Consider the following 15,798-nt stretch of genomic DNA (forward strand, 5'->3'; position numbering starts at 1 on the left):
AAATACTTTATTTTTTAAGTTTTACTTTAAAGGGTAAAAAAGTACAATAATCTGTTTGAAATAGTGGTGAAGTCTAAAAATTTAAATACCTTGTAATGCATTTAGAACACAATTTCTTACCTAGTTTCTTATCTCAGAAAGTATCTAAGAAGATAAAATTTAGAAACAATTTTTTATCATTTTATAAATTGTATACTGTTCCTAGAAAAAAAAGTCCCAATTGTTCTCTCTACTTCACATCATCGTCACAGTATGAGATTCTAAATAGCCCTGATCTTAAGTACAGATGAGAATATTAAAACAAGTAATAAAAATTAGAAAGTCGTGGTTATTAAGTTACTACAATCAATGTTAGACAATTTAACGTGTAACAAAGTTTTTGGTAAAGTGTTAGCTTATGTTCACACAATACATTTTCAAAAACTCAGACTACCTCATACATATTTGCTCATAACATTACATCTTAATAATAACATAATACTACCTAAAGACATAGATTACACAATATCTGCTGAGTTTACGTCAAAAAACAAAAAATGCACAGAATCAATTATTTAAAAAATGCTCCACAGTTCTTCTAATAATGAAAGATCTTGGTTAACTACAACAAACAAAAAATAAATAAAAAATTTTCTTGAACCTTTTACTGATTCAACAGCATTAAAAAAACGATTATCCTAAGTGCAAGCCAAAAAATTACATTTGCAAAAATTTTTTTTATAGAACAAAGAAAAAACAAAAAATTTTAGTTGATGATTAAATGTCTGTGTCATATAATTAATTTTTGTTGATAAAACATTAATGCCATACTTATAACAAATACTGTAATTTTATACAAAGTATTGAGTACATGTATGACTACACTCCCTTAGGTAATAATGAAACATTTGTAGGGATAAAGAATGTTGTTGATGAGAATGAAGAAGTTACAGATAAAATTTTAGAGTCGTAAGGTATTTTATTTGGTCATTTATTTAGAAAATGAACAAAAACTTACTTAAAAAAAAATTATTTAAAAATACTATAGAAAAACGGTCAACAACACTAATAACATGGTTAGAAGCGAAGTTAATGATTTTACGGAATTCATACGATAAATTAACATTCCCTTACTGTAAGCAGCACCCTCGGTGAATAGTGCACTTGCTTAACTTAGTTAGATGAATTGTTTACCCAAAGCAGACAAGCAGCAGCACTAAAAGTCTACTCAAATAAGCTCTTCGTTCTTAGCTCTTGGTGAAACTGCTCACCCACTTTAGACGAACAGTTCGCCAAACTAAGGTAAGCGAAAGTACTAACAACTGGGGGCCACTATTTGTAGTAAAGTTGAGGAGACAGTTTATCCATTTTTTTCAGTGCAAAGTATTATATTTTTAGTAACTTACCTAAAATTTGGCAAAAATGAAAAAATGTAAAATTGGATACACCAATAGAAAGATTGAACGTAGTATCTCCTAAAGATCATGAAAAGCTTTTTTAAATCGGTACTTAAAAAAGTATATGGAGCAATATTATGTTAGGATGTAAGAACATTCAATAAGACAACATACTCTAAGTTCAAGGATGCTGCAATAGCTATGGGCTTAATCGAACACAGTTATCAAATAGATGACGTTTTTATAAAAGCTAGTATTGTTATGTTACCACATCAGTTGCGAAAATTTTTCACCTGGTCTTCTAGTTTTAAGAAATATCCAAGAAAATAAAAATTATTGCATGGAAGATTTGGTGTGATCAAAATCGTGCACTTTTACCCCTGAATGAAATTTTACGATACGAAGACAAATCATATGAAAATTTCAATTCACGCACACTAAGAAAAGTTAATATACAAGATGACAGTACCATAGAATAAATTATTTTTTGACCTCTAATATTTTGTTCAATAGGTGATAAATTAAATAAGGATCAAATTACAATTTTTAAAATTATGTGTGATTAAAAAAAATGTTTTTGATTGATGACCCAGAAGGTTCAGGAAAAATATTTCTTTATAAAAAGTTAATTTATTATTTCATTTCTCATGGAAAAAAATTTTATCCATGGGATGGACTAATATAGATAAATACTACTTCCAAAGAGAATGAATAGTCATAGAACGTTTCGTTTACCAGTAGGCTTAAAAAATATAAATAGTTTGTTACTGGAAATTGAATCTAAAAAAAAATTCCTCTATTTTTAAAAAAATAGTAATGGAAGCATAATTTTATAAGAAAGTATCATATTCTTATACCTTTGGTCACTATTCCATATTTCATAACCTAATATTAGTATTTGTTTCATTGACAAAGCATTTTTTTAAAACATCATTGGATATAGGAGAAGTAAGAACTGAATCATTGCAAGTGCCAAACAAATGAAAAACAACTAATCTTTGTTTCGATGTTTTTAGTAAAGATATTAAGATTTTTGTAAATAACGTTATCCTCACGTGGCTTATTACTAGGTTACTTACTATTTGAACAATAAAATTTTAAAGTATGTAAAAAGAAAAAATGGTAACGTATTACACCATAGATTATGCTAGTTACAAGGGTGTTGATGAATCTGATACTAAGTTTTTCAAATAAATTTTTTAGTCATGTTGGTGAAGCCTCACCTCTGCATGAGCTTTATTTATAAATAAGAGCAATTGTTATGCTAATTTGAAATTGAAGTAAAGTTGATGACTTATGTAACGGTACAATATTAAAAATTACTCAAATACAATATTAAACCAAACATTATGACTGGAGAAAGATTTAGAAAAAGAGTTTTATACCAAAAAAATTCAGAATTAATACAGAATATTTACCGCCGTTACCTTTTTTTGCATACAGAAAACAATTTCCTCTAATTTTAGCGTTTTCCATGACTGTAAATGAATCTCAACTTCAAAGTTTTAATAATATTTGATTAGATTTTAAAAAGCCACTGTTTCCGTATGGTCAACTCTACGTTGCGTTCTTGAGATGCTAAAATTAAAATAGAATCCACGTTTAAACAGAACGCGATGAAAATTTAGAAATAGAAAATATTGTTTATAAAAAATTTTTTGATGTTACCTAATCTAAAAAAGATAAAAAGATTTGACCATTTTAGATATGCAAAAGTATGGAATATTGTTTATTTTCATTAAAAACAAAATTAACCTGTTTTACTATGCGATAATATAAATTGTATATACAGTAATAAGTTTTATTAAATATCTTTAATTGAAAAAATTTTGTTAGGTTACTGATTGATTCCAAAAAACAATATCTGTAATAAATAGACATTAAACTAGAACATGATACGTATGTATTAAAATATTATGTGCACCAAGTTTTTAAAATAATGTAAGGTTTTTATTTCATGATAATTTTTTCTACTGTACGTTGCGTATTATCTAAGTTGACGGCAAAATGATAAGCATTATGAAAATATTTGACATGTTTTAATAAAAAGGAGATAGATGACGTGGATTAAAGGAGGTCAAAACAAGTAGTCAACCCAATAAAAATGAGATAAAACCAATAGAATTTCACCTAAGTCACAGAAGAGGCTATGAGAGGTTTGGAGGGGGGCTGAGGGGGCTTTCTAAGATCCAGCGGGGGGGGGGGTGAGAGGATCAAGGGGGTTGAAGAAAGGCTAAACAAAAATTGAACCTAACAAACAATTACGTAGTGACTGATGAAATCTAATCTTATTACGGGGAGGTACTGAATGTGGAGTGGGGGTGAGGGCTTTTAAAAGTTGAGTGGGGGAGCTAAGGGGAGTTAAAGGGGTGGCTAAACAAAAATTAAACTAAAAAATTGTGTAAAAACTGATAGAACTTTACCTTGTTTAGTTGGCGCCGATGGGGCGTCAGGGGGTGTAGAGGTGTGTGTGTGGAGTTACTCTTTCATATTATTTTGTAATATAGGAAGGTATATAAGGATTATCTTTTAACCTAAAAAAATTCTTTTACTCCTACTACTGCCACCACTATGTACATGAATCTACAATAAAGGGGTTGTATAGAAAAAAGTTGAATGGTCATACAAAAGGTTCAAGGGTTTATGAATTATCATCAGAAATCGGCAATTTAAGTAGATGTAAGAGAAGGGGGTACAGGCAGTATGCCGAGATCGTGCTGAGACCTTGCGCACATTTGTGCGCAGCCAACCTCTGATTGGCTGAACCTCTGTGCGTCGTTCGAACGTCGAAAACTTAAAAATATAGCGCTCAGAGCACGAATACATCAAACCCAAATACACAATCCCCGATAACCCAGTGCGTTTATGTCCTCGCACTTTTGTTTGTTTATTAATTGTTTATTTATTAAATAAACAAAATTCCAAAAATCCAATCCCCAATGACCCAGAGTGCTTACTTGTCCGCACTTTCGTATACTTATATAATAAACGACATCACAAGCGGCCAATTCCCAATGACCTAGTTATTAAAATAAAAATAACAAAAACATACTTAAGTAGAAGTTAAACTACGGTACATACTATAAGCTTATGTAAGTTTTTGCTGGCAGACATCGTTAAGTACGCTAGGTTAGTTAGGAGCATTGATTGTTTTGGACTCCAATATCGTGAGTTAAAGACTCAAAGACTTATTTTTTATTTTTCTTATTTTTATTTTTTTTTTCCTTATTTAAATACATTTATGTATTCATTTATTTACGAATTATTAAGGACAGGGGAGCGTGCACGCATAAAAAGCCAACACATTGGGGATAGGCCGCCTGTAATTTCGTTTACTATATAAATAAACGGATGTGCAGACAAGTAATTGCTCTGGATCATTAGGGATATTCCGCTTGAGATTTTATTTATTATATAAAGAAACAAAAGTGCGGATAAGAAAGCGCTCTGGGTCATTGGGGATAAGCCGCTTGAGATTGCATTTATCATACAAATAAACAAAAGTGTGGACAAGTAAGTACACTGGGTCATTAGGGATTGGTTGCTTGAGATTTCGTTCTTGTAATAGATAAATAATAGTGCGGACAAATAAGCACTCTGGATTATCGGGGATTGGCCGTTTGATATTTTGTTTGTAATATAAGTAAACGAAGGTGCGGACAAGTAAGCGCTCTAGGTTATCGGGAATCATATCATTTGACGATTGCTTTATTAATTTTTTATATCAATTTTCGTGTGACAACAGTATTTCACTTTTGCAACAACAATCATTTTTTATTTTTTGGTATCCATAACAGACTACTAAACAAGAAGACTTGTATACACAATAAAATAAAAAAAAGGACATGTGTAATGTATTTTTCTAAAATAATAAAATACACATTCGTTATAAGAATTCATTCAACTGTCACATGTAGTTTTTTCTTAATAATACGGGAATTAAGTTAAACAGACATATTTAATATAATCATAAACTTCGTAGTCGTTGAATGTACTACGTGATTTTCATTTTTTAGTTTTTGAGCAAGCTTCGTTTTGTAGATTTTGCACTCGTAATGTCTGCTTATATTGTAACCATGACTAACAAAGAAAATACTTGTCTTATTCACGAAAATCATGAGTACAGAAAAGTGGGTTTTAATACCACGGAAAAAAAAATTATTTGGCGATGAACTATCTGTGGATGTGCTACAAGATTAAATACAAATCAATGTGTCTTGCAAATAATACACACTTTAAAAGACCATCAAAATTACATAGCTCGTTTGCAAAAGATACATTGATTGCAAAATCATGTCAAGAAGCATAAAAGTATGTTTCCTAGTAAGTAAAAGCATCTTTCTAAAGTTAGCTTCCAAATAAGCTTCAAATCAATATATAATCAAACTATGACTGTTATTTCTTGAGGTTTTGTGCATAAGCACACGATCAGTAAGAGCTAATTTAGGAGTGAGAATAAAAACTCCAAAGTCAGGTGTTAGTTTGAGCAACGTTTCGTTGGTCTTAACGCCAACCTCATCAGGCTCACTTTATTAACAGAAAAAACACAACAAATTTCATAAATTACATTGCAGGGCCAATGTTTACAAATATCTACATTAATGCAATATTAGTTATAAGTAAGTAGTCACGAATAAAATAGTAATATAAATAATTTTAAAATTGAACAATTACTCACGTCTATATCGTTAAGACGATCGTTACAGACTGTTGGGCGCCTCGAATGAATAACGTAAATGTCAAACATGTATTTATTTACGCATATACATATAAACAGTAAATGTACGTTTCTTACGAATGTAGATAACAGCAGTACATCACTACATTGTATTATTTAGAAAGATTACTTATAAAATCTTTATATATGTTATTGAGAAATAAGGTATCTTCTTTCTCATTAATAGTGTGCTTACTAAAGTGTATGTATAGCATTTCAGATATTAATCTTTTTTGTTTATTAGGTTCACGGTCTAGAATCTTTGTTTGAGAAAAATTAAAATTATGGTTGAATTTTTTCATGTGTGAAGCGACAACAAGTTCATCTTTCTTGGTACTTTTATGTTCATACAGTTCATACAGTTTGGTTGATCGAGCTATTCTTTTGTCTGATAAATTATACCACAGGAAGAATATTCTCATGGCAAAAAAAATTTTACGTGATAATGATTATACTGAACTTTTCATACAAAAACATATCAAGAAAAGACTTCACCAAATAAAAAATACTAATAATGATAATAACAACCTACTAAATGACAATCTACGTGATAAAATAAAAATTTCTATTCCATATAACCCATTATTCTTTAAATTTTGTTCAAAAATTTTGAAAAAATTAAATATACAAATTTACCCTATTATTCAAAATAAATTGGACAGCGTTATCATTCTTGGAAAAGACAAGATTGATAAGCTCGATCAAACCAATGTTGTGTATCATTTTGCATGTGATTCTTGCTCTGCATCATATGTAGGTGAAACAAAGAGAGCATTGAAAAAAACGCCTGTATGAACATAAAAGTACCAAGAAAGATGAACTTGTTGTCGCTTCACACATGAAAAAATTCAACCATAATTTTAATTTTTCTCAAACAAAGATTCTAGACCGTGAACCTAATAAACAAAAAAGATTAATATCTGAAATGCTATACATACACTTTACTAAGCACACTATTAATAAGAAAGAAGATACCTTATTTCTCAATAACATATATAAAGATTTTATAAGTAATCTTTCTAAATAATACAATGTAGTGATGTACTGCTGTTATCTACATTCGTAAGAAACGTACATTTACTGTTTATATGTATATGCGTAAATAAATACATGTTTGACATTTACGTTATTCATTCGAGGCGCCCAACAGTCTGTAACGATCGTCTTAACGATATAGACGTGAGTAATTGTTCAATTTTAAAATTATTTATATTACTATTTTATTCGTGACTACTTACTTATAATTAATATTGCATTAATGTAGATATTTGTAAACATTGGCCCTGCAATGTAATTTATGAAATTTGTTGTGTTTTTTCTGTTAATAAAGTGAGCCTGATGAGGTTGGCGTTAAGACCAACGAAACGTTGCTCAAACTAACACCTGACTTTGGAGTTTTTATTCTCACTCCTAAATTAGCTCTTACTGATCGTGTGCTTATGCACAAAACCTCAAGAAATGATGGAAACAATTGGGAGCAGAACGGCACGTTCAACAAACACCGTAATAAACTATGACTGTTATTTACTGATACTAGTCTTGTATATGTATCTAGATGTATCACTATTTATACAAAATAAATGGTTTTCAATATCAGCGGTTAATGGTTTTGTTTCATCTGATATTTTTCCTTTGATGTTTTTGAAAGGTCCCGTTTGGCTCTTTTGTAGTTTTTAAGTTGGGGCTTTTGAAAAGTTTTATTTGGTGCTTTAAAAAAAAAATTTATGATTTTTGAAAGTCACCAGAAGTCAACTACAAATTTTTTGTATGCTATAGAAATACCTATATAATGTAATAAATATTTACTTTTTTCTGTGTCAAGCATACTGAAAAACTTTTTTATTTTACTACTCTCGATCTTTTGATTAATTTACTATGTGAATGTTGTAATGGAGCTGGTATCAACATAATTTATATTTGAGAAATAAAAATTTCCTAATATTGAACAGTAAAGTAATCACATATTCGACAATTGTCCTGATTTCTCAAATAAATTTCAGTTACAACCTAAGAAATCAGCTAGAATTATAAGCTTGTTATTAAAGTAGTAAAAAAAATTTCTTTAACCCATTAAAAAAACCAAAAAAAATCATGTTTGGAATGACCCCCCTAATTCTCTGTATAATATAGGTAGATATAGTCCGGTAGCTGAAGCAATCAATAAGGAACAAATCGGAGATAGCGTCCAAACTTTGCAGATCGCTTTGTATTATGGTCTGTAAACATGAAAAAATAGTTTTGTCCAACCAAACCACGGGCTTCAATTGTTATTAAACAATTAGTAAAAATTTACCATTTTTTTTCTTAGTTTTTCTCATATAACTTTTTTTGTGGCTGTCGGATAGCAAAAATAGCTGAAGATATTTTGTTCGTTATTTAATTATCTACCAATCTGTGTAAATTAGATCATTGGAAGACTTTTTTTCGCGAAGTTATATTGCAAAAAAGTGCAAAAATCGTCGTTATAAATTGTCATTTTGAAACATCCATAAGTTTTATAATGTTTGATGAAAGTGCTTCAAAATTTGGTATTCGATAGCTCTTATAGAGATCTTAAGCCATGCTCAAGGCTTTTCTTGTATTATGAAAAATAACGTAAATAAACTATAATTAATAAAAAAATTCATTTGATTGTCCTGATCGTTAAAATTGAGCTAGACTGAAACTTCAAAATGTATTTTATTCAGAATACAAAGGACTTCAATATTGTGAAAAAAAATTTTTTTTTTTCAATTTTTACCCCGATTTTTACAAAATTTAATTTTGCAATATTAACAAATTATTATTACTCGATTATTTCTTATTGTGGAGAAGTAGAACTAGTTCCATCTAATAGTGTATATTTTTACACAAATTTACAAAAAAAAATTTTTACGATATGATGTTTTTAACTATAGTTATTAATAATTTAGTGTTTTTTGCAATTGTTTAATTTCTATCGGTTTTTTCGATTTAAAAAAAATATTATAGTATCTACATATCATCTGTTGTTGTTATATATGACTTACAGATTTTTTGACAAATAATTGACAGTTAGAAAAAATTACTTATTTATACAGTTTTACGTGCGATAACGGCCTGTGTACGGCGGATTGCATATTTCAGGCGTTTCCATACCTGTTCAAAAAATCATATTATTTGATCTTTTACTTTTATTATTATTTTGTAATAACTAAAAATACATAAACATACATTTTTATACAAAATTTATTATGTGAATGCAAGAAAATACGATGTACATGATATTTGTTGCATAAATTTTTTATAAAATACTATTTCTTATATTTTACGTTTTTTTTTTTACTGGTGTGTGATCACTATCCCTCTCGGTGTCATCTGCTATTTCGGCGAACAAGATGTCATCAGAATCGTCTTCTAATACTTTATAATTAGGAAAAGCATTTTACTGTGAAGGTAAAAATTGTGCTCACATGGAAGACAGAATAGTGTCTCTCAGTGAAGATGAAGATGATAACGACATATACAGTACTCAGAACGTAGAGCATGAGCAAATTCAAATCCAGATGAGTGAATTAGTATTAGAAGACGATTCTGATGACATCTTGTTCGCCGAAATAGAAGATGACACCGAGAGTGATAGTGATTACACACCAGTAACAAAAAAACGTAAAATATAAAAAATAGTATTTTATAAAAAATTTATGCAACAAATATCATGTACATCGTATTTTCTTGCATTCACATAATAAATTTTGTATAAAAATGTATGTTTATGTATTTTTAGTTATTACAAAACAATAATAAAAGTAAAAGATCAAATAATATGATTTTTTGAACAGGTATGGAAACGCCTGAAATATGCAATCCGCCGTACACAGGCCGTTATCGCACGTAAAACTGTATAAATAAGTAATTTTTTCTAACTGTCAATTATTTGTTAAAAAATCTGTAAGTCATATATAACAACAACAGATGCTATGTAGATACTATAATATTTTTTTTAAATTGAAAAAACCGATAGAAATTAAACAATTGCAAAAAACACTAAATTCTTAATAACTATAGTTAAAAACATCGTATCGTAAAAATTTTTTTTTGTTAATTTGTGTAAAAATATACACTCTTAGATGGAACTAGTTTTACTTCTCCACAATAAAAAATGATCGAGTAATGTTAATTTGTTAATATTGCAAAATTAAATTTTGTAAAAAATCGGGGTAAAAATTAAAAAAAAAAAATTTTTTTTTACAATATTGAAGTCCTTTGTATTCTGAATAAAATACATTTTGAAGTTTCAGTCTAGCTCAATTTTAACGATCAGAACAATCAAATGAATTTTTTAATTAATTATAGTTTATTAACGTTATTTTTCATAATACAAGAAAAGCCTTGAGCATGGCTTAAGATCTCTATAAGAGCTATCAAATACCAAATTTCAAAGCATTTTCATCAACTATTATAAAACTTATGGATGTTTTAAAATGACAATTTATAACGACGATTTTTGCACTTTTTTGCAATATAACTTCGCGAAAAAAAGTCTTCCAATGATCTAATTTACACAGATTGGTAGATAATTAAATAACGAACAAAATACTTTAGCTATTTTTGCAATCTGACAGCCACAAAAAAAGTTATATGAGAAAAACTAAAAAAAAAATGGTAAATTTTTACTAATTGTTTAATAACAATTGAAGCCCGTGGTTTGGTTGGACAAAACTATTTTTTCATGTTTACAGACCATAATACGAAGCGATCTGCAAAGTTTGGACGCTATCTCCGATTTGTTCCTTATTGGCTATTTTTTGATGCTTCAGCTACCGGACTAATACATTAACGTATGTGTGGAAGACTATCACAATGTGACGTCACCTCATTTGAAATATCACGGTGTGACGTTACGCTGTGACAGTTTTACACGAACATGTCGACGTACCGTACTTTTCTGAAAGCTTGATTGTTTCAATTTATTCAGTACGATGGTTTCTACAATTCTTCTGAGCTCTTAATAAATTAAAATCTTGATTATTGGAGATGAAAGGAATGGATTTAAAAGAGATTATTTAAGTAAGGGGAAGGTGGATGGAAAGTATCAAGAGGAGCTGTGGGGAAAAAAAGGGAAGCTGCAACGCAGCAAGAGGAAGGGGAGGGGAGTTTTCTTAAATATTATGAAACTATAAATTACGTGAGAACAAGCAAATAACTATAAGAATTGAGGGGTTCTAAAGGGGCCGTGGATAAAGTGGAGGACCTGTAACCTACCTTTGACTTACTGTTTTTGCATTCTCTACAAGTTCAATCTTGATATCCTTGGTTTTCTTATTTTATCCAAAACTTATTTGACACCAATTTTTATTCTATGTTTTGCTGAATGTATATTTTTTGTTCCTTTTAACTGGTCTCCCTTTAAAGTTTTCTCATACGTTATCAGCACTGATAAACAAATAGGCTCATTTATGTTAGAGCTTAATACCGCCTTAACAAATATTGTTGGACTTTATCCCTATTGCTGTGATTTTGAACATTCTATTATTTTTTACTTCTTGTTAGCAATTAGCTTTGACTAGTGCATTCAAATAATACAGTCTTTCATAAAAGCTTCCTTTATCAGCTTGATGTCATACTTCCTACGTCTTATCTCCTTTTTAAGCTTGATGAGATTATCGTTACATGTTGACCAACGTGTTCGTTGATATGAACAAAAATCCTAAATTAATTTTCTCGCTTACGGCTTTTACCCTCCTCTCCTGAGAATATTTTTAATCTTCTTGTAAGAAATCACGCCTTGTTTACACACTGACTCTGTTATTCTTTTTTTGGTATTTCCTTTTAACGCTGTCTAGCTGGTAAATGTATTTTGTTTGGACATAAACATTTTTTAAGGTTTCAGTGGAACCTAATTCTTTCGAGTTTAGAAGAGAAGCCCCTAAACAAAGTAGATTAAAATGGATTTGTCAATCAATTATTCTACCAATAGTTCCGTAATTGACGATAACTATTTAACTCTTCTGCTTCTCAATGTTATTTGACTTTTTGTTATAGATCCATTGTAATTCCAAGAACTACTCAGCAGCGTAAGATGCAGACGGATACTTTGGTTAGTGCAGAAGCTGACGATGCATTCCTTGACTCTGAAGATGACGATGAAGATCATGATGAATGGAAGTAAGTTTTATGGTACAGATTGAAATACTCTTATTTGTCTTATAACAATACTGTAACTATTTGAAACGTCGTAATAAAGCCTAAGTGCATACACTATGTACATTTACTATGATCATACTATTAATATGTCAGTAGTCAGTAGTACTAAGATTTTTAGAGTAAATTCTTTACTTGATTTGTTTGTTAACTGGACTGCTTATATCGTTGCTTTGCTTTCTTTTCTCTTATAATATTTGTAATATTTTCTAATTTGGTTCAGATGGTAAGATAGTTTAAATGTAGAAAAACCCATTTTTTAAAATAAGTTAGTAAGTACAAAATTATACTAAAAATATTTTCTTTAATAGTGAAATGCATTCTAACAATATATTTTTATTGCTTAATTTTCTCAAAAAAATAAAAAAACATACTTCTCTCATTGCAAATTAATGTGAAGAGGAAAAAAATCGAAAAAGAATGTGTAGGGCCAACCAACGTTAAACAAGTGCAAAAATAAAATTTTGTCGTTATTCACCCACGAAAAGTATCAATTGCTGAAGTTTCTTCCTAACTCTGTCATAAAACATCTATGAAACTGTTATTTTTGAAGCAGTATTGTGCACCACCAAAGAAGCTGGAAATAAAAAATATATTAAGAATCTTTTTTAGTAATTACAGTTTATTTTTATTAAAAATGATTCTTTGAATACAGGTATTTCCTACATTTTTTTTTTAGTTTTCTCGATCAATTATAAACAGGTTTTGTTTTTAAATATATTAATGTAAAAAATGACGAAATATGGGACTAAAAAAAAATTTAGCTTCTACCAAATACAGTTAATTATTACTCAGAACGTTAGGGAAAAGTAATAGTTTTTTTTTTTTTTTTTTTATTACATCTTATTTTATCACCTTATTACACGAGTCATAAAATATTATTAGAGATATAATATAACATTGATTCACTATCATGCAAGCAGACAGCATTTGTTTGTATGTTTCCAAAAATTTTAAAAACTACTAAGCCGATTATTTTCAAATTTTGACAGAAATTAAATTGTAAGTTATTATGTGTCGTTAGCTATAATAGTTCATTTTAACTTAAGTAAAAACGTTTTTATAATACTAACAAGGTAACTGTAACATAGTTTTACACAACAGCTTGCCTTTAGACCACTATAGGGCAAGTGGTTCAATTCCTACTGTTTTGTACGATTAGGGAGCTGCATCCAGAAATAATTTTATTAAATTTTATTAGTAATAATAAATAGATCTTTAATGCGTCACTCAACATGTTAATTAGAGTACATTAAATGTACAAAAGTAACATGTTTACTTAATAATATTTTAATTAATTTTTTTCTTATACTGTATGACAACTACTTTTGTGTTCACAAGTTTCAATCTTGCCGTGTTATTTTACGCTGTAATGAAGATTCGAATTCTTTGTTAAAAGCTTAGCATTCAGAATACTTTAATTATTAATATTTCTTACTAGTAATAATTATTGTGTCTCTTTATTTAGTAACTTCTTCGATTTCTCTATTATTCTGAATGAAGAACCACCATACGATTTCTTTAGTCAAGTAAAAACATTATCCTTTACTATGTACTTGTGTATTTTTTCATAATATGATATTGTTCTTTGCATACAGGGTAAAGAGTATTTTTGATTTCATGTATATTTTTTAGAGCAAAATTCAAAAGTGACAATTTTGAGGCTTTTTAACTTGCTTCTCTGGTGTGTGTACAATTTTTTATCACCTTGTGGATGAAAATAAGTACTTTTATCTTGCAAGTGAGAACAATAGTTTTGCTCTGTTTACTCAATTTTTAATAAAATGTAGGCTGTAAGCTTTTATAAACTACTGAATACAAAATGTTAGAAATTAATCATAATGTTTGGTCTCACATCACAAAAAAAATCAAACAATATAAATTGATTGATGTTGTAGTGAATACTGATAATGCAGTTTGCCATTTACAAAAATTAAAAAAATTTAGTCAATGCAATTGGTTTCACTACACCTAGTCTCCAACATAAAGTTAAAATAGCAATAATCCTACTAAATAGTCCAAATTCACTGAAGCTACGTAACAGTGCCTAATAAAAAATAAAAAATGTTATTTACCAGATTATTAAGACTACTATTCTTACAGCTTTTAATAGAAGATAAGTATGGCTCTCTTACATTTCGTAGATCTATGATTTCTACAGATTTATTAGTTTAATTAACGTTAGATAAGGTCAAAGAAGCTTATTATTAGACATTCGAGCATATTAATGTAGATTGATGAGATTGTTTTTCACATGGACATTTTTGCGTGGGAAATTTTGAAGCCAGTTACATCTGAAAACCGGTTAAAACTAATTACACATGATAAAGTAAAAACTCAAGTGTATTCTTGTATTTTTAATATATTGTAAAAAGTTATCTAATTTTAACGTAAATAATATTAAATATTTTGAATATTAATGTGTAAGAAGTAGTCGCAGCCACAACCGGACACACTATTTTGTGCGTTCTGAATTACCAGAAACGTATAAATGTATTAAAGAAAATTATCGCATTAAAATATAAACAAGATATAATATAAAAACTATTTTTTTTTACAGAGAGGTCAAAGCCACGCAGGAAAAGTTAAATTAATACATTACAAAAATTGGCATTTTTATAAAAAAATAATTAGTATTTTGATAAAATCTCATATTATTTTTTTGACAAGTTTTGTATTTTTTAAGCGAAGTGTATTATGAAGGGCTCTCACATAACAGAAATAAAGAAAAACTTTGTACTTTTTCTTGCCCCCTTTGTTTCTATTCGTCCCACCACTACCGCATGCTCTCTCGGCAGCGAGAGTATATTACACGGTAGCAAGAGCGCGTATGCTCTTTTTCTTTCTTTCTCTTGGCATTACCAAACGGTGCGAAAATTTAACAGTAAAACTAGACAAGCAACTCGAAAATAAAAGAGGTAAAGTATAAATTTTCAAGACAACATATGAGTCAGTAAAATATCAGAAAAATCCGATCGGAAATTTTCTACGTAAGCGCCCTAGCTGGCATACATTGGTCCTTATGTGGCAAATGCGTTGCATTAGATAGTGGCGTAATTTTACGGGGAAGAGCTCGGCCCTACCTAGACATTTTTGTTTGTCTACACATATATAGTTGTTATACACACCTTCATACTTACAGTTTACAGAATAATTTTCCATTAAATTTTCAGAAATTTTCAAAATTCAAAGAAAACAGTTATTGATAAAAGAAATCAAATAATTAATTATGTAATGGATGGATAGAACTTTGATCATTTTTAAAAATATAAACATTAAAAACACTTTGATTATCATCATTGATTCTTGTAATTTTTAAAACACGACATACTTATGCATTTTTTTGCTAATTGAGGATATTGTTACTTATAAAAAATAACTACACTGAGAAAATTTTACAGTAGCGTTTACTACGAAGGCTGTGGTAAAAACTACCACAATTATTTGCCGTTATTTTGACCAGAAAATAAGGTAAATCCTACGATGCCTTATACAAGGTTATTCTAAAAAAATGGTCAGATTTACCAGATGTACAAGCGTATA

General features: G+C 29.1%; 1 protein-coding gene across 1 annotated transcript in view; it reads left to right on the plus strand.

Annotated features, from left to right (window-relative positions):
- Positions 1–15,798, plus strand: part of Cow (Proteoglycan Cow) — a 912,191-nt gene that overhangs the window by 284,583 nt on the left and 611,810 nt on the right. The window contains exon 4 of the mRNA XM_089596981.1: positions 12,097–12,219. Within this exon, the coding sequence (XP_089453107.1) occupies positions 12,097–12,219 (123 nt within the window). The remainder of the gene's footprint in view (positions 1–12,096; positions 12,220–15,798) is intronic.

Source organism: Copidosoma floridanum, unplaced genomic scaffold, assembly GCF_036245765.1.
Source record: "Copidosoma floridanum isolate Cflo_tuat_1 unplaced genomic scaffold, Cflo_Japanese_pri ptg000030l, whole genome shotgun sequence".
In the NCBI taxonomy this organism is placed as follows: domain Eukaryota; kingdom Metazoa; phylum Arthropoda; class Insecta; order Hymenoptera; family Encyrtidae; genus Copidosoma; species Copidosoma floridanum.